This window comes from Symsagittifera roscoffensis, chromosome 1 (assembly GCF_963678635.1).
Source record: "Symsagittifera roscoffensis chromosome 1, txSymRosc1.1, whole genome shotgun sequence".
NCBI classification, from domain to species: Eukaryota; Metazoa; Xenacoelomorpha; order Acoela; family Convolutidae; genus Symsagittifera; species Symsagittifera roscoffensis.
Window position 1 is genome coordinate 56,766,684 of NC_087062.1, and position 22,331 is coordinate 56,789,014.

The window sequence follows — 22,331 nt, forward strand, 5'->3', positions numbered from 1 at the left end:
TACTTACTTGGAAACAGATATGGGGTTTCGGGCCAGACCCTGGATGAGGACCCGTCTGAGTTTGGTGGAAGTGGCCGAGTGGGCTAGATTGAGAGAGAGGTCATACATCTCACTCCACCTGATGGAGTCGCAGAAGGAGGTAGCTGAGATGACCTCTGATGACCTCAGTCTGAGGAACTCTTCTAACCACCTGAATAAAAAACATTTCAGTTGACGAAGAAAAAGAATCGGATTTTGTTAACTAAGTCCCCTTTGGTACCCAGTGTAGAAGTTCACCCTATAAATTACTATTTAACTTGTAACAAAATTCCTCCCTTTTGCAATACGGGGGAGGGGGGACAGTTAACAGCATCCAAGGAATTTAGGAGCGCGTGACACATTGTATGAGTTCAAAAATGATGAAAATACTTTTTTAAATTGAAATACTGAGTACTGAGTAATGCGTAATGAAGACATAATAATTCTTGCAAAGAAGGGAACCAAAAATAGAGGGGTCAGAAGAGACCATTGAACTAAACAAAACATTGAATCGAAACTATTTTCTCGCGAATTTGATTTGAAACATAGCTGCATGCTCAACAACCATATCCGGGTGCTTTCTCCTGGACACGTGAGACGCAAAATAAACTAGGGTCGTGTTCGATGAGAATTAAATCTGTGAGCTCGCAGCAATTTTAAAATCAGCAGCAATTTTGATTAAAACGCAAGAAAGCGATGATTTTTTGAAAATCATAACGGGTAACTTTTTGTGAATGCTTCAAGCGTGCGAGTGAAAGGAGGCCAACTATTTCACAAGAAAAGACTAAATTTTTGTGTTTTTAATCACCTTAGTGTAGTTTTATTCGATAAGCTGAAACAAACATCGACTGTTATATACTTCACTTTTTAAAAGTTAAAGCTTTTCATAATACATGAACCGAAACATACCAATTTCGAATTTTTAAGCAGCCATTTTTGACGGACATTTTTTATGCCATCTGAAAAAATGTGTTGTTCAGAGCTCAATATTAAAAGGAAATTTCACCTGTGATTTTTTTTGTTCAGTTATGGGGTTTAAGCGATCGCCAACTTGGCTAATTTGGGGTAATTAACGCGCGATATATTTATACTTCGTGCTGTTGATGCGTGAGCGCAGTTTCAACCCGTCTTAGAAATCATTCCGAATTGAATTGAGGCATGCTACTTGATCTATTTAAAAATATGCTATACAAGAAATATATATTTTTGTGTACTTTAGATAGCATATAAATTGGTTTTCAAGAAAAATGTTTATATTAAATTGAACCAAACTTTTCAAACTGATCACCATGTAGACGTTACAGGGCAGTCGGACCAAAATTATTAGAACTGGTTGAGTATGAGCACGCCATTTGCGGAATCGAATGACATGTTAGGCAATTCAATGCAAATTTTTGAATCGAAAAGCAAATTATGGGCTCGAATGAGTTTTGAGTGGAATCCGGAGCAGTGAGTTATCACCTTTAGTCTGTACTCATGAGTAACTTCAAAAAAGGTACACCGTCTGTTCGTCACGCTATCTTATTTTCGGCCGGATAGATTCGTGCAACCTCTTAGTCTAATACCAATCTTAATCTTACATTTATATCTCCTAGTCTCAATAGATCTAGTGTATACTGGTTTTCGCGAGTTAGTTCTTGGAGTTTATCCAGAAGGAGAACAACTGTAGTCTAAGGTTTATTCAAATTGTTCTGGTGCTGAAACTACAAGTAGTTTTAGCACTTACAAATAAGTGTCAATGTTAGAGATGGAATATGATTGGTTAGTTAGTAATATTTTATAGTGATAGTTTTATCAATAAAATAATTGTATTTATATCCAATTATAAAAATTAGTTTAGAACTGGTTCCAGCAGCCTCAATGATAGTTTTTTTGGAATCATTGTAGAAGTGACAACACCGTATAAAACACACGAGAAGTCTTTTCAAGGTGTTTTTTGGCTATGAAATTTGCAACATTTTTTGTCAGCGGATTCTACAAACTTGAGTCTCAAAAGTTTAAAGTCTTCGCTTCGGATTCCAGTAGCTTTTCTTTTTGTACTCCTGAATTTTATCCTGCGCTCATTACATACCGCGGACATCAAAACAATTTAATTGATAAAGAAGTTTTCTAAAAGTAATTAACCTGATATATTTGATTTTTTTCTGTACTGAAAAGATCTATTTCTCGTCGAACACAAAAATTTAAAAAATTTCCAGATAAATCTATCTGGTTCGCATTTGCAGCTTTACTTCGAAGCCTACAAGAGTTGATTTGTTATATTACGTTATTTTGATTCGATTTTTGACTTCTGCTATGTGCTGTTGCTTAGCAGTTAACGCCATTCGACATTTCAGGCACAGCTAGGAGTATCTTTTTGGCCAGAAATAGCCAAGATTTAGAAAAGGTCTGAGTAAAAAATCTGATACGATTTTCAAGTTTTCGCGTCAGAATTACATAAATTTTTAGGTGCGAGAAGTTATAGAGATAAAATCTCGATAAACAAGAAATTTAAGTTTGTTAGACTTCTAACAAACTTTCCGAACTTTGCAGCTTTTGAGTTTTTGAAAAAGAACCACTAAATTTTATTGTCAATTTTTTTTTCAGTGTTTGTTTTCCGCTGAGATTGTTGTAGACGTGGTGATTTGTATGGGCTAAATACAGAAGTTCCAAATCACGCAAACTTAAAGCAAATTTATCTTTTAAGAAAATCGTTCAAGACTCAATCGTTTTCAAATCTAGATTTTTTCTCAAAAAGCAATTAATTTGCTTCATATGCACTTTTTATTCGTTACGTTAACTGACATCGACTGAGCAAAAACATTAAAGTTTTTTAGACACTGAATTTACATTAGGAACCCTGTTAATTTCTTGGGACCACTCTACCACGCTTGTATCTCTTATGGTTTTGAACAATAAAAACATGCAGTTTTAACTTCTGAACATTGCTTTAGCCTAATTGTTGTGATAAAATTATTAAATAGCATTTCACTTTTTCAAACCGTGTATTTTCAAACGAAATGAGATAGAGGCCTAAACATATTTGATTCTAACAAAAGTCCCGCCTGCCTCTATCTTGGTGGGTGAAGATTAATTACTGGGCGAAGTCAATTGATTCGTTCTCTATTCTTGGTGCACGAAGATTTATTACTGCTTTATTATTTTAAACCCTATTTTGGTGGTGAAGACTGACTTATTCTTATAGAAGCTGATTTTTGTCGGTATGTCTGGAAGCGAGCAATCGGATACCGATAAGAAATGCGGACGACTTGGTTCGAAAGCCTACTTTCCAACTATAGATCAACTCGTTCAAGCCACTGAGCCGCAGTTTTAGCAAAGATAACAAAAAGCAATACTGAGTGTCTTCTCCGGGAAGCCATCTCTCAGTTAAAACTCTCTAAATCTTTTCAGGAAGCCCAGCAAAAAACAATGGCAAGCATTGAAACGAAAGTTGATGCTCTCACAAACGATGTATTCACATTGAAATCAACCTTTCGCCAACCTGAATCTCAAAGTGTCGCGTTATATTCAGCTGCCCCTGAGAATCCACATAGCACGGTCCAGTTATTCGATCAACAAATTCGTATTGATGGAATTCATGAATCGAAAGGAGAATATGCTACTCAAACGGAATCTGACGACGCCCAGATTACAGCTTTCCCGCAGCATCTAGGCGAAGATCAAGCACCCATATCGATAACAAAAAGAATTGGACCCTTTGATGCAAAATCGACACGAACAAGAACCATGATTGTGGAGTTCCCTTCTGTTTGGATTGCCCGAAAGATCCTTTCAAAAGGACATCTACTGAAAACCTTTGACAAACCTATATTTTTTTTCAAAATCGCAAAATCCGACTGAACAGGCTCCGCAGCGAAAAGCACTAATCAAACGCAAGGAACTCATACAGCATAACGTTGATCCTAAAGAGCTTCCGATACGAAACCTTAAGCTGTATCATAACAATGAGCTGGTACCAACTGACTGACTATTGATTTCATGCTGCCTTCTGAATACACAGAGCCTGATTAAAAGTGATCGCCGTATCAAATTTGCAAATTTTCTTTCGTTACATTCGCCTGATTTCGTGTTCCTCACCGAAACGTGGCTGAATAGTGATTTTGACAGCTAGAGATCCTTCCATTTGGAGATTACACTGTTATCAGCCGAGCTGAGCGCAAAGCAACACAACGTGGAGAAGTTCTTATTGCGATGAGAAAATTGTGTATTATTCAGTATTCCACTAAGGTATATTCTAACTTTTCAGCCTCTATCGAAATACACACAGCAAGCTCTGCACATTGCTTTTGCCTAATCTACAATCCTCCATCCCAGTCCTCATATAGGCTAACCATTGAAAATTTATCCGTTTGCCTGCAGTCATGTTATAAATGGCTTAAGAAAAATTGCGATTCAAACCACATCTTAGCGGACTCTAGGTATTTTACCGTGCTTGGTTATATCAATCTTCTTGATGTCTGTTGGAAATCTGGCGAAGCTACTAGTTCTTATTCGACTGAATTCCTATCAATAGTTGAAGATTTTCACTTCACACAAATTCTTGATGAGCCCTCACATGTTGACGGGAATTTGCTAGACGTTATTCTGTCCTCCAATACAGAAATATCCGTATCGGTTTCCGAAAAATCATATTCAGACCACTTCGGCGTGTTCTTCTCCTTTCCATTGGATTTTATTCCTTGCACTTATGCTCGTACATCAGTTTTTAGTCAAAACTGGTTCCGGAGAGATTTGTTCAACTCACATCTGCACGAACTATACCAGCTGGCATGCCTTCCTCAACATGCCGATGTATCATATCAGATTTACGAATCAATTCTAACTGCGCTTCGGGGATCGTGCAATTTAAAAAGCAAAAATCGTTCTGGTCTTCCATATTACTACTCGTTTCATACGATCCATTTGCTAATAAAATCAAGACGTTAAAGCGCAAAGAATGTGACAGCAGCACCTCAATCAGCAGGCTTCAGGCGGCTTACGAGGAATCAGTCGAACTTGACAAGGCCATACTTTTTGATCGAGTTTCGTACAATTCTACTAATGATTGTTTTATGTTTCTCCGTAGTTTACGTTCATCGTCTGATTATCCTGGCTGTCTAGCATGGGGAAGCGACAAGCAAGCTCTGCGATATCCAAAGCAGCACTTTTCAATGAATATTTTGTCTCTGTCTATTCTGCTACCATCAACTCCTATGACTGCATTGCACAACCAAATGCTCAAATACAATTGAATCAATTAAATATTACCGTATCAAATGTTTCAGAACTACTAAGTAAAACATCTAACGGGTCGATAGCATGCTATTCTATTGCGCCGTTTCTCCTGTCCGCCTGTGCGAATATACTTGCCCGAAAATTCGCTTCCTGTTCCAGTCAATTTTGAGCTATGATATCTGGCCCTCTTTCTGGAAATGTGCGTTCATTACTCCAATCTTTGAATCTGGTTCTGCTATTGACGTTGAGAACTACAGGCCAATAAGCATTCTTCCTAAACTCTCTCTAGTACTTGAGAGAAGTATCTTCAATTACATATATCCCTAAGTTAAAGCCAAAATCAGCAACTCGCAACATGTATTTTTTAAAAATAGGTCTTCAGTTACTCAGCTAGTGGAGTTTGTTGACTTAATCTATACCTGCAATGACCAAAATATAGCTACATGGACCGTCCATTTTGACTTTCGGAAAGCTTTTGACTCTGTTCCGCATAATCTCCTCCTAAATAAATTATCAATTATGGGCCTTGATCAGAAGTTTTTTTGACCTGCTTTCTTCTTATCTCTGCGGTCAGTCACAGCGTGTGCGCGTTGATGGCGTTCTTTCCGAATCTCTCGAAATCACATCCGGTGTACCCCAAGGCAGTGTGTTGGGCCCCCTCCTATTTCTAATTTTCATCGATGACCTTCCAGATGCCACTTCCTCTTCCATTTGCTTCTTATTTGCTGATGACTGCAAGCTTACATCTTCATCGTCAATGCAAGATATTCAAACCGATATTGACGAGCTTGTTGCATGGTCTTTACGAAATGGCCAAACGCTTCATCCAGACAAGACGCAGCTTCTCGCTGTTTCTAATGGTTGCGGGAATTTTCGCATGTCGGGCTTGCCAATACCTAGCAAAAACCCGGTGAAAGATCTTGGACTTCTGATATCATCGAATCTATCATGGAACGATCACAGAAATGTTAAGCTTACCAAGGCTAGTCAAATTCTTCATTTCATGATGAGGAATTTTCCCTATTCATGCCCTATTGCTGTCCGTGCAAAGTTTTATGAGTTATGCGTGTTACCAAGTTTGTTATATGCTAGCCAAGTCTGGTCGCCATCTCTGTAGTGTTTACGCAAAATGGAGACTTTTCACAAAATGGCATTGAGATGGATAACGCGCTGTCAAGACCACGTAATGAATTTGAAGACGACCCGATGCCTACCAATATCCTACTATAATATTTTCTATGGCCTGTGTTTTTTCAACAAGCTTCTTCACCGCGACTATGACTTGCACCCGTTTCAATTTTTGAGTTTGGACTACAAGCGAGTATCTGGAAAACCCGAGCTACGACCCTTCTTTTTATGCAATCAGCGAAGCGTCAAACGTATTACCGATGGTTCTTTCTTTCAACGAATAACACGTTCCAGCAACTACATTACGAAGAAGACCTACATCCGTTTATTTTCGCCTCCGACTGTGTTCAAGAGTCAAAACAGGATATATCTAACTGAAAGAATAAAACTTTTCGCATTTGAAAACTCCTGCTCGTGGTATCTTAAATGCATTTGTTCAAACTGTAGATTATATATATATTTTTTAAATTTGTTTAATGCCTTGTAATTACTTTAATAAGGGAATTTAAGTCCTTTAGTAGTAGTAGTAGTAGTAGTAGTAGTAGTAGTAGTAGTAGTAGTAGTAGTAGTAGTAGTAGTAGTAGTAGTAGAACAACACCAGAATTTTTCAAATGATTTAAGCGTGACTCAAAATTGTATCAATTCTCAGCATAATACAATTTTTCGGTATTGCTTTTTTTCAAGTTCAACGAAAGTTCTATAGAAAATCAAGTTCAGCATAACTCTTGTTCATCAAATTAACTTGAATTTTAGAAATTTAGAAAATTATGATGACGAAATATTAAATTTAAAGGTAAGTCCTTCTTGTGAACCTGTTGCGCTCAAACTTTTCTGTATGGTTGTAACCATAAACTCAGGGTTTAAGTTACAATGCCATAATTGTTGTTGTTGATTTGTTTATCAAACCGAAAATTTTACTGTGCTTTATATGATGGGGATGACCAATTTTTCATGCCGCTTCAATAAAAAACGAGTTTTTTACACTTTTGTGTTTTATTGAAAAACATGCACTCCATTTTTTCTAGTTTACTATCTGTGCAGAAATCATTTAATATTAATTGTAATCTAATTCTTCTCAAGTGTGGAAAGTTAACTCTGTGCTCAGGGTTGTTTTTTTGTTCCTGAAGGCCATTTATAGCGTAATAAAGACAAAATTTTTACAATGCTTTGATTTCGTTTTCTTAAAATATTGATACCATGCTCTTCTTGCGTCAAAATTTCCCCTCTAATTGTTTTTAAAGGCTTTTAGGTCAAGAATTTTGCCTCATTCAGGTTCCATTACGCCAACGCTTTGCAGCAGCAACAAAAAAGTTGAATGTAAGGCTCCAACCACTTTTTCAGCCTCGTTTTGAACCTATTTGTTGGATTTGTTGTTTTTATACGTCGGGCACTCTGATTGGCCAAGTCATTATAATTGGCAGAAATACAGATTATTGAAACAGCAAAATTATTGAAAGAAAACTACTGTTGAAAGAAAACTATACCACTCGTGCCTCTTGTGAAGGGGAGGGAGGCTATTCTCATGATGAGGAACTGAACGAAGGAAAGTTTTCAACCAATCAGGTCGCTAAATGGTTTTTACACAAAGTTATCATGAAATGAACTTAAACAGTACTGCCAAGTTTTGCTGAACAATTCGTGAGCAGAGGTCGATCAAGACTGCTCGTATATCAAAGTGAAGCGCTGAATGTTCCGACTGCGCTTTAAGGCAAAATTAAAAATTTTTGTTTGAAAAATTGATAGAAAAATCAACAAATTTCTCTTTTTTTCTTCGTTTTAACCCCACACACGCTATGTAAAATACAAAATGATGTAGTTAGCGTATTGTGTCCCACTAATAAGATCGAATGACTGACCTCAATTAAAGCATTGGCAGAAGCTCTTGGTTGGAAAGTCGAAATTTGAATTAAAAAAAAAAACCACCACAAGCTTAAAATTTCAGTAGTATCTTTGAAAGTCGGAACAACAATTATTTTGTTTTGTTTTTCCATTTTGTAGAATTGGTATCTTCTAAGTATAACATAAACTTTGTACATTCATTTTGCTCATTTTTGAAAAACATCTTCATTGGCTGATTTTTTTCCACTTTTACATTCGGTCACTTTTACACCTTTTTTTGTCAGCAAAGCAGAACAAGCAATCGTTGTGTTAACGCCTCGCGTAAGGTTACGCTTTGAGAAATTTCAATTTACAAAACACTAAAAACCTTGAAAGTTTTAAACTACTGTGGGTTGCTATCAGGTTACACTCAGAGCTTGACAATTTGGCCTCCAATTATTATATAAAAATTTTTCTGTTTTTCGAGGTATGGCTTTTTTATGATATTTTCCTTTTTTCAAAAAAAACTTCGTTTTCAAAAAATTAATAGAACTAGAAACTCACAATCCTATGACCGTAAACTCTACGAATACCTTATACGGTTGAAACTTTGACCTCCAAGTGTTCTTGCTTGTTTTTTTTTGGTTTTCGAAACATGTCGTTTTTTATAGCATTTAAAGCTCTCAGCACTAAGGTTATGTGTTTGCAAAGTTTCAAAGTAAATTCAGCGATTGCAGAATGGGCCTCCAAATATGAATGATCAAAAACTTTTAAAAGCCGAGATATGGCGTATTTTATGCTTTTTCAATTTTTTTCTTCGACAATTATAATTTTTTAAACATGACAAAACTTAAATCATGTGTTATGGAGCTGTAGAAAATTTCCAGAGGTTGCAAAGCAGGCTTTTAATTGAACTTCTCAATTTTAGTTTACGAGATGTGATATTTTAAGCTATTACTTCAAATTGTTAGTAAGCAAAAGATTTTTTTTTCTAAATTTTTGACTTTTTAAAAAAATAAAAGTTATATCAAAAGAATATGTGTATGCTGTCGGTTTTTAGTGACTTTTTCTGAAATTGAATTGAAACTCAGTAGTTTTGGAGATATGGGCATTTGGTTGGAAAAACGGGCTTCAAAAATTGTTCAAATAATGAAATAGAAAACCCTGATGAATGGGTCCAATTTAAATTTATGATTGCATTAAATTTTGTTGTTTGTTGTCATTTGAAGCTCAGTTGGTGTGAGTCATGCGCTAGTTAACCTATTAAACGCTTTTTAGCCGTTTAAGTTGCTCAAATTTGCCGATATTGCCATCAGTTTGGTATTACAAAAAAGAGTTGCCAAAAACTCGGATAAACATAATAGAAAAGAGCAATTTTTGTTCCGACTTTCGATACGAAAGTAACGGAATATTTGTGCTCGGGGTGGGTTTTTTTTCCTGCAGACAAATTTCGACTTTTTACCTAGCCATTTTTGACGGAATTTTTTTATATCATTCGAAAGCTATTGTTATCCTAAACTTAAGCTTGAAAAGATATTTTACCTTTGATCATTTTTCGTAAAGTTATGGGGGTTTAAATATTGGCATTTTGGCCAATTTGGGACAATTAACGCGCGATATATTTCGCGCTATTAACGCGTAAGCGGAGAGTTAATCCGTCTTAAAATTGTTCCAAATTGGTTGAAAGAAGCTTATTTGCCATAATTGATATCTTACAAGGAGCTAAATCTATCTTTTTGTACTTTAAATGTCGTGTGGGGGGGGATGATTTTCATAAAAAATTTCAAATTAAAAAAAAATTTCATTTTATTTTATTACATTTAATTTTTTAATGTTATTACTGCTCTATAAAACCTTAAAAGGCAGTCGGAACATTCAGGGCTTCGCCCTGATACGAGCAGTCTTGTTCCATTTTGGCTGAGTTTTGCATGCAATTTTGATGTTTCAAAAACCGTGATACGTAAACTTGATCTGAAAAACTAGCTTTTGCATGCAAACCTTTTTCACAAATTGCTCAGTTGCTCTTTTAATTTAATTTTGTGGGTCTGAACAATTTGCTACTAATTATAAACAAAAAACTGTTTATATAGATGAATTTTCATTCAGACGGGCCTAAATAACTAATCAACATTTTTTAAAGCATTTCAAAAAAACGATGGTGAACTCTGTGATGGTATCAGATAGCAAACTGATACTTTTATTTTGAGTGGACTCACTTTTCAAACGTGGACTGGCTGGGGACATATTTGAACTGCTGGTTGATTCGATCCAGCACCGAGTTTGTCCGAGTCAGACATTTCTCATTCCCAAAGTAGCACGCGTGGTTTATTGTCACTGACAAACAAATGTCTCTAAAATTTCCCAAAAATGTATTTGAAACAAAGTCTGAAAAATTAAGTTAATTCATTTGAATTAACGAAAGAGTTTTTTTACTCACGGATCAATGTTTAGCAATGATGGTTCACACTCTGTTTCGTATATTGACGACCAAATATCACCGAAAAACTTCTGCAAATCACAGATTTTTATAAAATTTCGCAAAATACTTTCAACCTTAAATAATTATTTGAAAAATGTGAACCCAAAATTTACCTTGAGAAAATAGGGATATCTCATTTCGAATCGATGAAGAAAAAACTGAGTGATATCTCCCAGTAAAAACTTGATATCTTTTGAAGTTTCGTTTCCTGCGTACTGAATCAAATCAAGCAATGCTGAAGCTGGAGATGCGTTATTCCTACGGAAAGAAAACATTCACCATAAATTTTTAGATAAAGACAACTGCCCCATTCTGTTTTTTTTTGTTTTGCAAATTCAAACTGAATGTAAAAAAGTTTGATTCAAAAAAATGAAGACAAATATAAGTGTTTTACTAACTTGAGTAACGTGAAGTAGCCTCTGATAAGTGAATAACGTTCAACTTCCGGAATTTTCTAAAAAAGAAAACAAACAACTTCAAATTTCTTTCATAAGAAACATTTTTCAATGACTTCTTTCAGCTCATGCGCTGTAATGGAACTAAAAACCTCGGGTCGAAAAATGGTAAAAGCAATGCAAAACAATACCGGTCTAGAAAATGAGAAAATGATCCAAAATTGACTATATCTCAATTTTGAGCAGAAATGCAAGTCAGCCTTTCGTAACACCATATTATCGCAATACGGACTTACCAAAAAGTTTTGCTTCAATTGCATCTTGACTTTCTGAATCAAATTTGAGTCGTACATTGGTAGAAACCATGCAATATTGGCGGCTCGGAAGGTAGATTCAGTCGAGGAGGTTGATTGGAGCTGAGTATCTGGTTGGCTAATGAGAGGAGAGCCTCTTGTCATCGACCCCCCACACATTGCTGTGAGGACGAACTGATTGTCGAGCAAACTAATCGGGGTCAGTTCTGAAAAAGCTTCAGATACCGTAAAAAATTGAGAGACATTCCCGAAAAACCAAAAACAAGTAATTAATCCACAGTTCAGCATTACAAAAATTAGTTCTTTTTCGGGAAGAAGTTCTTTGCATTTTTTTCCTTCAAGAGCGATCAACAGCAATTATTTTCAAGCAGAAAGTTCATTTTATCTAAGTTTATGAGTCCACATATAAATTTTCCGTTTCAAAAACTTAGTATTCAGTTTATTACTTAATATTGCGCTATTTGAAAACATTACCTTTATAATTTTGGTTAATCCAATAGTCCGCCTGGGTTTCAGTTCCAAACATAACAGTAGTTTTGAAATTCCAAGAATACGCTTTCAAATCTGTTTTTACAGGAAACCAACTCGAATTGGTCGGTTGAGTTTTGAACGCCAATTGCTGCTTATTGATTGGCTGTTGACTGGCTAATAGGAGGCTTCGATTTTCATCAAATGAGAGTTTTAGAATTGGGAACGTGGAAGCGTAGAGCCAGGGTAACAGGAAGGAATGAAGGTCAAAACCACGAGAGTCTCTCAGTTTCTAAAACAGGGATGTTTTTGGAGCTCATAAACCCGTTTTTTATTTTAAATTCAGACTCCAACAGGTATTCCATCCGTGGAAATATCTACAATTTTCTCGACTGGAAGGAGTTAATTGTTCGAAAGTCGGAACAAAAAAGGCATTTTTTGCCGGTCACCAAATTGCCAAAAAATTTGCAAAATTTTGGGGGGCCAGATTGATTTTCCGAGCTCTCCCAAGCCTTAGAAAAAGACCATATTTAACCAAAACTGACTGAAATCAAAAAAGTATGAAAGCCCGCCTTTATTGTTCAAGCACACTTTCTCCAAAAATCGTTTGTACTGCAATAATTTTGCCTTCACAACTTCTTTTGATTCTATGCAAATGCTGCAGTTTTTTGGTGGAATTGATTTTGCAAAAATTTATTTCGCGATTTATTTTGGTGCAGATTTTTTTTGCCATTTTTGGCAAAGTATCGCTCAATCAAAAAGTGTTGCTAAATCTACTGGGTCAATCGTTGAGAAAACTTATATCAAAAATTCTTTCATGCAAATCCCAACAATTTACAAGAAAAGTAGATTTTGTAAATTTTTTCTAAAAAGAAGATACTTTTGTTTGATTGCCATAAAATGTCAATTTTGTTCAGGCTTTTCAGGAAAGTGAGAAATATATTTGCTTGAGATGGGTCAAACCAATTTGAAAAGAATATTTGCTAACTTGGGGTGCACGTGAGATTCACCGGGGATGGGGGGGGGGGGTCACCACTATATTAACTTGACTGGATGATCAACCTGAACCGGTTCTTTCTAAACTGCTCGTTTTATACTTTGCTGCTAAAAGTTTCAGGCAAAATATGTAAGCCACGAATTGCCCCTAACTACGAAAATGAACTGAGGCAAACAAAATTGTTCGGAATTGAGGTGAAGCAATATCAAACATTGATATTATCGGTTAGAGTTAATAGTTTCTCAAAATTCAATTAACCAAAAAAATAATCGAGACCAGTTAAAGGGCAGAGTTGGAACATTCTGGGCTGGTTTTTTCCTGATATAAGGAGCCTTTATACGGTATAAACTAATTTTTCGATTTTGAAACAATCTTATGACATTTGGGTTTTTCGAGACTCTACTTCTCCTAAACCTTCGTGTTCCAACTTTCTAAGAAAGTTACGAAGTATTTGTGCTCGGGTTGGTTTTTTCTCCAGGCAAATGTCAACTTATCATTACTGGGCCAAACTTTTGTGAATTGTAAGCGAATTCGCAACAAGCCAAAAACAGAGTTGTTTTGGAATCCGCAACCTTGCAATATTTCTTTGATCTTCTTTGCCATTTTGGATTGCACGGACAATTAGCTAAAACGATCTGTTGCTCGAAATCATTCCAAAACAGGTAAATTTGCGGAATCCGCAGCAAAAGTTCTGAAATCCGCAACAAAACTTGTGGAATCCGGAACATTTTGTGGAATCCATAAACAAATACTATTATGACACAAGACTGCTCGCATCAGGGCGAAGCCCTGAATGTTCCGACTGCCTTTTAAGTTTTTTGGAGCAGTAATAAGATTTAAAAAATTAAAGGTAATAAAATCAAATGAAAAATTTTTTTTCTTCTAAAATTTGAAATTTTCTTTGAAAATCATCACCCCACACGCCATGTAAAGAACAAAAGAATAAATTTCGCTCCTTGTAACAAATCAGTTATGGCAAACTTCTTTCAACAAGCTTCTTTCAACCAATTTGGATCGATTTCTAAGACGGATTAAATCTCCGCTTACGCGTAAATAGCGCAAAATATATCGCGCTTTATGGTCACAAATCGGCCAAAATGGCTGGCAGTCTTTAAACCGCCATAACTTTACGAAAAAAGATCACAGGTGAAAAATCTTTTCAAATTTAAGCTCAAGACAACAAAACCTTTTGAATGAGATTTTAAAAATCCGTCCAAAATTGCTAGTTAAAAAGTCGAAAACTTGAAAAAACCCACCCCGAGCACGAATATTCCGTTATTTTCGTATCGAAATCCAGAACAATAAGACTAACATACCACTAGGCTAATTTGAGATAATATATTTCGTGCTATTAAATAGGTAGTTGGAGATTTAATCCGTATCAAATTGTTACAAATTGGACTGAGGCATGCTTTTTGGTTTATTTAATACTTTGCTATACTTTTGAAATTTTTGAAATTTTGTCAGTTTTTTTAAATTCATCAATTATGTTCTTTTTTCAAAATGCTCCAAAACAAGTCTGAACATTCAGTTCAGGAAATCGCCAAAATAGAGCAGTCTTGTAAGGTTTTAGAAGTGGTTTATTTTTACACCTGGACCTGGTCTAACTAAATTTGATTGTTTTGGTCAAAAAAGTTTTTAAAAGTGCACAAAACATCATTTTTAGCTTGTTTGTTCAAAAACTTGCTTGGGCGCAGAACGTTTTCGACAAAATAGGGTGTTGGTGTCCATATAGATTATGTCTATATGATTTTGTCTATTTTGTCTATAGATAGGAATTATATGTCCATATAGTTCCTATCTTAGAAGTTTCTTGTAATGTGCCTAACTTCTCTAATTGACCTCTGACTTTGTTGGTATGCAGTTTTGTGGAGTTTTCGAAACTTACTGACGCAATGACAACATCCGATGAGTGCTCATTTCAGAGTCCGTTGAGTACTCGCCGGTCGGTAATGATGAGCAGAGTTTTTGTCTAGTTTTTAAATACTTGAACTGAGAATTGTTCGATTCTTCAGCTTTGAGAATAGCCACCAAACTTACCAGTTGCATATCCATGAGGTAGTTTTTGATGTTGACGGAGGCCTGGAAGGGGTTCTCGTGGATCTTGAACGCCATCATCTCCACGCAGTCCAGTGCCAGTCCAGGCTGCACGTAGTCAATGCTCAGAAACACAGTGGCAGCCTGAACAAACAAAACGAGCAAGTAAAAAAGTACCCATGTATAGATTGTTGGCCAAAAACTGGAACTGATTAAAAAGAGCAATCTACCAACTTTGATTAAGTGTTTCATGTTATCTTGAATTTTCAAACAACTTTGAGAGATATGTTTAGTCTTTCAAAAAGGCTTTTAAAAACTATTTCTGATGCAGGTTATTTTCTGTTTTCATTTTTTTTTGGTTTTTCATTTTTATCTATGTCGAAGCGGCTAAGGTTTTCAATTTTGAAAGCTTTAAGTTTTAATTAACCTAAAAAAGGCCAATGAAATGAAATAGAATTCAAAAAGTGACTAGAGTTTGACGGTGTATTTAAGCCAGTGAAAACTGTTATCATTTGCGCTGCAGTTTTCATCATATAATTTTACGCTTGCATAGGTCTCACATAAGCATACAGACTGGTTTTCGTTGACTGATTTGCACGGTAGCTAGTTGATAAATCATAATGCTTACATTAGATACCAAATAAAACGCGACTGCTCGGAGTGCGGTCTGTATTAAGACAACAGCGTATTCATACTCGGTAAGCAGACAAATACTGTCGGTAAGCAGACAAATACCGTATTAGCCAATCAGATTCGAGATGGGAGAGCAAATTAATTATTAATTTCTTCCTAGTATTTGTCTGCTTACTGACTAGTCTGAATACACAGTTGTCTAAATACTACTACGTAACCGACTGTTCGTATCAGAGCGAATTCCTAAATGTTCCAAGTGTCTTTTTACGTCAATAAACACAATTTTTTTTTTAGTAATTAATGAAAAAAATTCGATTTTTTTTCTTCAGTTTTATTACTTAATTTTGTCCTCCACATGCTATGTTGAGTAGAAAACGATACACTTTGTGTCGTACAATAAGGATTTCTACGAGCAAACTGCTTGTCTTTATTGAATTTGGAATAATTGAATTTGCCAGTCCTCCTTTAATATGACAAAAATTAGTAGCCTACAATTATCCCAATTTAAAATATACTACTCAAATTAGTTCTAAATTTAAATCCCAATATACTCCCAAAAATGAATGACCACAGTTGAACTAAATTTTTCACTTAAAGCCTTGATACCAATATAATTCAGAAACCATTTTCATTAAAACAAGCATTTTAAAAAATTAAAATTTATTTTGAAAAGAGAACCCCGTAAGCAAATTTACTATACCAGCTTCTTCGAGAGTCGAAACAACAAGACTGCTTATATCAGGGCAAAACTCTAAAAACTGATGGTGAGGCCTGATGATATTTTTTGTGCAAAATCAAAAAAGACAGTTTTATAAAAAAAAATCAAAAAAAAAATATTTTTTGCAAAACTTCCGCATGAAATGTTATGTATAAATTTTTGTTCCGACTTTCGATACGAAAGTAACGGAATATTTGTACTCGGGGTGGTTTTTTTTTCTTCAGACAAATTTCGACTTTTTAACTAGCCATTTTTGACGGAATTTTTTAAATCATTCGAAAGGCAGTGTTGTTTTGGCCTCAAATTCGAAAAGATTTTTCACCAGTGATCATTTATCGTAAAGTTATGGGGGTTTAAAGATTGCCATTTTTGCCAATTTGGGACAATGAACGCGCGATTTGTTTCACGCTATTAACGAGCAAACGGAGAGTTAATCCGTCTTAGAAATCGTTCCAAATTGGTTGCAAGAAGCTCAGCTGCCACAATTGATTTGTTAGGAGGCGCAAAATCTACCCTTTTGTACTTTATATGGCGCGAGGGGATAATTTTCATAAGCAAAATTCAATTTTTAGAAAGAAAAAATTCATTTTGTTTTATTACACTTAGTTTTTTAATGTAATGACTCTTCCATAAATCTTAAAAGGCAGTCGGAACATTCAGGGCTTCGCCCTGATACGAGCAGTCTTGTTTTATTTTGCATCTGATCAAGCAAAATTTGAACAAAATAGCTCAATTTAATTAAATTTCTATTTATGTATAAGATGAAATAGCTCACCACTTGCGTTCGGAGTTAACAGAAAACTGGATTTTTTTGCACACTTTAATTACTCGAAAGTGGCAATTTTCAAAATCCTATGAGTTGAAAAGATATAATCGCAGTAAATCAATATTTTTTTGATCTTAGAGTATCAATTTGTTTCAGATTTTATGAAAAATTTTCATCAAAATTATTAGTTAAAAACTCGAAATTTGTCTGTAAAACCACAGAGCGCACAAATATTCTATACTTTTTCCATAAATGGGTTAGAAAACCAATTCAAAATTTTCAATGACTATGCGATTGCTAACGCTTAAATTTGCTGGATTTCAAATATAAACAAAAAACTAAGCCTCTTCTCTATAAAAAGTTAAATTAAAACTCTTCATAACAAAATGGATAATGTTTTCATTAAACTAAAAAAAAACGAAAATCAACAAGTTAGCCAAAACTTATCCAAAATGAGTTAGCCAAAATCACCAAGTTAGCCAAAATAATTTGAGCAGATTTTTTTTTCGAGTTCAAATACGTTCTCTTTTGTTTTTGATATCGCATTTTGCTAATTTTCAGAAAGATTCAATACTTTTAGTTTTAGTAGTACCAAATTCAACAATATTTTAGCGTTTTTAGTTCTATGCTTTGAAATCTGAAAGATACATCCATTTAGAAAATCTAACCGAGAAAACCGTTCTTGGAAAACAGTTGTAGGACAGTCGGTGAGACAGCGATCCGTGTACTGTTTCTTAGGTAGAAAATGTTTTTGTTTCTTTTTATCATTTCAAGTTGTGCGCTACAAAATTTTGTTTGTAAGAATCTTAAATCTCTGCAATTGCATTTTTCTTTATTTTACAGTTTTGTATCCATTCAACTTTTAAATTGTCCTCAGAAACCCCCAAGCCATTCATTTTTGCTAAAATAGTGTTTGGTACACAATAAAAAATCAACTTTAGCTGAAAGGCATTAAACTAAGACATGTCTGAGCGTGAACGAGTAAACAGTTTGAATAACTTTTTAATGTGTAAATTGCCGTTTGATAAGTTTTTGCAACATTTCATGTAGTAAATATACAATGGTCTTGGAAAACTTGGAAAAGAGTCCTCTTTTTGACCAGAACTGTGGGTAACTTCACGCGAACTGACCTTTATAGCACGTGACATCTGGTCTTCTGGATTCAGCACCGTAGCGATTGTTCTAGTTTTGTACTTGTTGAGCTTTCCCGTAATAGCCGAGTTCATCTCCGCAATTGATGAGTCATGGAACACACTGAGAGACAGACTGAGACCCCGTTCGATGCTGTAGTGCATCAGAACTGCCACTTTCATCTTTGAAACAAACATAAAATGATTCATACTAGCGTGAACGCAAAAATTCATGATTAGAATAAACCTACTTCTGAAATTTTGTGATTCTATTGCTCAAATTAGTTTTAATATTGTCACATCATAAGTAATGAAACGAAAGATTCTTGCCAGGGGCTGACATAGTGTTTTTTTTTCCAGGTGGGGGGACTCTCTCTTTCCAGGTGGGGAGTTTTCAATTTTTTTTAGTTTGAATAAAGTGACTTTCTGCTCTCCTAAAAACATGAAGTGTTTTGGCTTAAATTTTTCAGTCGCAGGCAAAATTTTAAAAAGAAAAACAGCCCAAAAGGCATTTTTAGGCATTTTTTTAAGGTGAAAAAAAAACCATCTTTCCTTTTCATGTAGTTTCAATCATGTTTCGAAATTTTGGGCTGAACAAGTCAAAAGCCTTAACAATGCAGCTCTTACCCCCAGGGCCACCATCATTCGTGTCAGTATACCAGAACCAAACACCTGTACATACATTAAGAGCAAACCCCCTCCAGGAAAACGGAAGAAAAAAAGGGCAACGAATGAAAAAAAATTTACTGGTTGTTGTCCAAATAGCATTGAGTGCTGCGCTGCGATCAGAATGATGACCTATTGGGTTGCGATAGGACAAAAAAAGATGAAAAAAGTAGCTACGACTCGAACTTTACAGTAACTAGTGTGGTGAAAACTGTTTTGCAAATTTTAGGGCCAAATTTTACCCATATAAAGATCATTTTGGCTCCTTTTAGTCATTCAAAAATAAAGCTAAATCTACTGTGTCAATTGATGAGCAGTGTTTTTCTTATACACCTTCGGCAGCTTCTTATACATTCTAACAAAAATTTAGAAGTTTTAGAAGTCAAAATTTTGAACAACAGGCCAAAAAAAAAACATTTTTCGACACTTTTTGTAAAATTTTGACGGTAAATCGCGTTTTTCCGGCGCGCGCTCCTCCCTTAAAATTAGTATACATTGGTTCCGAAGGCGCCTTTATAAATTTTTGAGGGTCCATCACCAATTATTGATGTCTCAAAAAGGTACAAAGAGGGACCCTTTGGGTCGGAAGGGGGTCAAATAATCCTTGAGAAAGAAGCGTCCGCCCCCCCCCCCCTCAATCAACCCCTTATTAGGTGGCCAAAATTTGCTCTCAGAAATTTTATCATGTGAATTTCAAGAAGCCATTTACAAGTCTTTAACCATTTTGATTTTTTTTAGACGAATCAGATTATCAAACTACTGCGGAATCCACAAATCAATGTAAGTAGCTAATAGAGCCATTTCAGCTAGGAACAACTAAGCATTAAATCAGAATAAAAAGCAGGTGCCGAAATTTCTACGATAAGCTATGGCAGGGGCGGATTTAGGGGAAGGCGGACAACACCCTCCCTCAACGATTCGACCCCCTTCTGACCCGAATAGTCCCCCTTCGTACAATTGTGAGATATCAATAATTGTTGACAGACCCTAAAAAATTTCTGAAGACCATTTCACCACCAATATATACTTATTTAATATATTTAAGGGGGAGTGCATGGCAGAAATTGTAGACAAAACAGAGTTTTCTTAGTGCTCTGGGACAGCTCGGATAATCAATTTGGTCGACCTAGAAAAAAATCGACAAAATTTTCGAATTTTTTTTGAAAATCCGCTCCCCCTCGAGAAAACCTTAGATCCCTCCTGCGCCGTAGTTATTTCAACTTCTACTAGAGTGGTATAACTAAACTGATAATTCTCTGAATTGACATAGTTAATCTTTGGCGTTTGGTTATTTTTTAAACAAAAACCTGCTGTCTTACAAAATAAATTATATCGGTTTTAAATTGAATTTGCAAAAATTTTGAGCGTAGGAACTTTATGTTTGTGACCACGACAGCTATGCAGAACCTTTTTCTGCTAAAAATTAGATTTTTAAGATAAGTTGTTGTGTTTTTGTTCTGTTTTTTATTAGTTCAAAAAAAAAGTTTTTTTCTTGCGCCACTTAACTTCAGTTTGCTATGAGAGCAACTTTTCATGCACTCACAAAATGAATATTTTCCATTTCAAAAAAATTGTAAATTTATCTCCTCGATACGTGTGACTAAGGCTTTGGGGATTTTGCGTATCACATGTGATACACAAGTAAAATCACATGAAAACAAAATGGGTTTACGAAACTTATTTGAATCTCCAAGAACGTTTATAATCTTTTAAATGCTTGTTGATGTTTTTAGGCACTTTTTGGAAAACTTTCCTTAAACAATCGCGTTTTTTTGGCGCGCTGCCCTGTTAAAATTAGTATATATTGGCGCCAAAGGCGCCTTCATAATTTCTTAGGGTCTGTCACCAAATACTGATATCTCAAAATAGTACAAAGGGATCCTTTGGTTCGGAAGGGGGTCAAATCCTTGAGAAAGAAGCGTCCGCCCCCCCCCCTCAATCAACTCTTAATTAGGTGGCCAAGTTTCGCTCTCAGAAATTTTGCTAGAAACAACTAAGCATAAAGCCAGAATTGAAAGCAGGTGCCCAAAAATCTACGATGAGCCAAGGCAGGAGCGGATTTAGGGGAAGGAGGGGAGCGGACGTCCCCCTCTCAGGGATTCGAACCCCTATCGACCCAAAGGGTCCCCCTTCGTACTATTTTGAGACATCAATATTCGGTGAAGGAGCCTAAAAAATTTCTAGGGGCACCTTCGGTGCCAATGTATTCTAATTTTAAGGGGGAGCGCGCGCAAAAAAAACGCAATTTTTTGGTCAAATTTTTCAAAAAGTGCCTAAAAACGCTTTTCGGCCTAATGTTTCTGCGACAAAGTTTCCGCTCCCACTCGAGAAAATCCTAATTCCCTCCTGCGCCATAGTTATCTCAACCTCTACTAGAGTGGTATAACTAAACTGATAGTTGTCTGAAATGACTTTAATTCATCTTTGGCGTTTGGTGATTTTTTAAACAAAAACCTGCTATCTTACAAAACAATTTATATCAATTTTAAATTGAATTTGCAAGCACTTTGAGAGTTAAAGCATTATGTTTGTGACCACGACAGCTATGCAGAAACGTTTTATGCTAAAAACAGGTTTTCATGATAAGTTTGTTGTGTTTTTAATCTGATTTTATTTGGACAATAAAAATTTTTTTATTTTTTTGTTGTGCCATTCAACTTCAGTTTGCCATGAGAGCAGCCTTTCATGCAATCCCAAAATGAATAGGCTCCATTTCAAAAAAGTTGCAAATTTATCTCCTCAACAAGTGTGATTAGGGCTTTGGGGGAATTTGCGTATCACATGTGATACACAATTAAAGTCACGTGAAACAAAATGGTTTTTACGAATTTCATTTGAGTCCGCAAGAACTTCATTATTTATTTAAATGCTTTTTTACGTGAAGTGACATGGTTTATATTCAGCCATTGAGTTTTTTTTCACCATTTTAAATTTAACCAGGAGTCTTCACATTTTCATTTGTCTAAATTTAGTGTTAACGACGAACCAAGAGCTGCATGAAAATACGCAAAAAAAAAACAAGTTGTTCTGACTGTATTCAACTTATTGTTCTGAATTTCGTAACAAAACTAACGGAATATTTGTGCTCGGGGTGGTTTTTTTTCTTCGGAAAAATTTCGAATTTTAAACTAGCCATTTTTGACTGAGTTTTTTTGTACCATTCAAAAGGTATCGTTGTTCTGGTTTAAATTTAAAAAAACCTCTTACCTGGGATTGTTATTGTAAAATTATGATGGTTTAAAGATTGCCCTTTTTGCCAATTTGGGACAATAAACGCGCGATATATTCGCGCTATTAACGCGTAAGCTGAGATTTGTTCCGTCTTATAAATCGCTGCAAATTGGTTGAAGGAAGCTTATTTGCTATAATTGATTTGTTACATTTATTTTTTTCATGTTATTACTGCTCCATGGACCTAAAAGGCAGTCGGAACATTCAGGGCTTCGCTCTGATACGAGCAGTCTTGTTCTCATTTACTCCTGCGGATTTATTTGATATGCTTTTGCTGTATAGACCAAGTAAAGATCCTGTACTAAAATATTGTTTTGAT

The 22,331-nt window shown here is 35.5% G+C and overlaps 1 protein-coding gene across 1 annotated transcript in view; it reads right to left on the reverse strand.

Annotated features, from left to right (window-relative positions):
• Window positions 1–7: 7 nt before the first annotated feature.
• LOC134846152 (aminopeptidase Q-like) overlaps window positions 8–22,331 on the reverse strand; it is a gene marked incomplete at its 3' end in the record, with an annotated part of 68,611 nt that continues 46,287 nt past the window's right edge. The window contains 10 exon segments of the mRNA XM_063863390.1: window positions 8–190; window positions 827–850; window positions 10,395–10,529; window positions 10,616–10,686; window positions 10,771–10,915; window positions 11,056–11,111; window positions 11,349–11,572; window positions 11,841–12,126; window positions 14,872–15,012; window positions 18,116–18,298. Of these exon segments, the coding sequence (XP_063719460.1) occupies window positions 8–190; window positions 827–850; window positions 10,395–10,529; window positions 10,616–10,686; window positions 10,771–10,915; window positions 11,056–11,111; window positions 11,349–11,572; window positions 11,841–12,126; window positions 14,872–15,012; window positions 18,116–18,298 (1,448 nt within the window).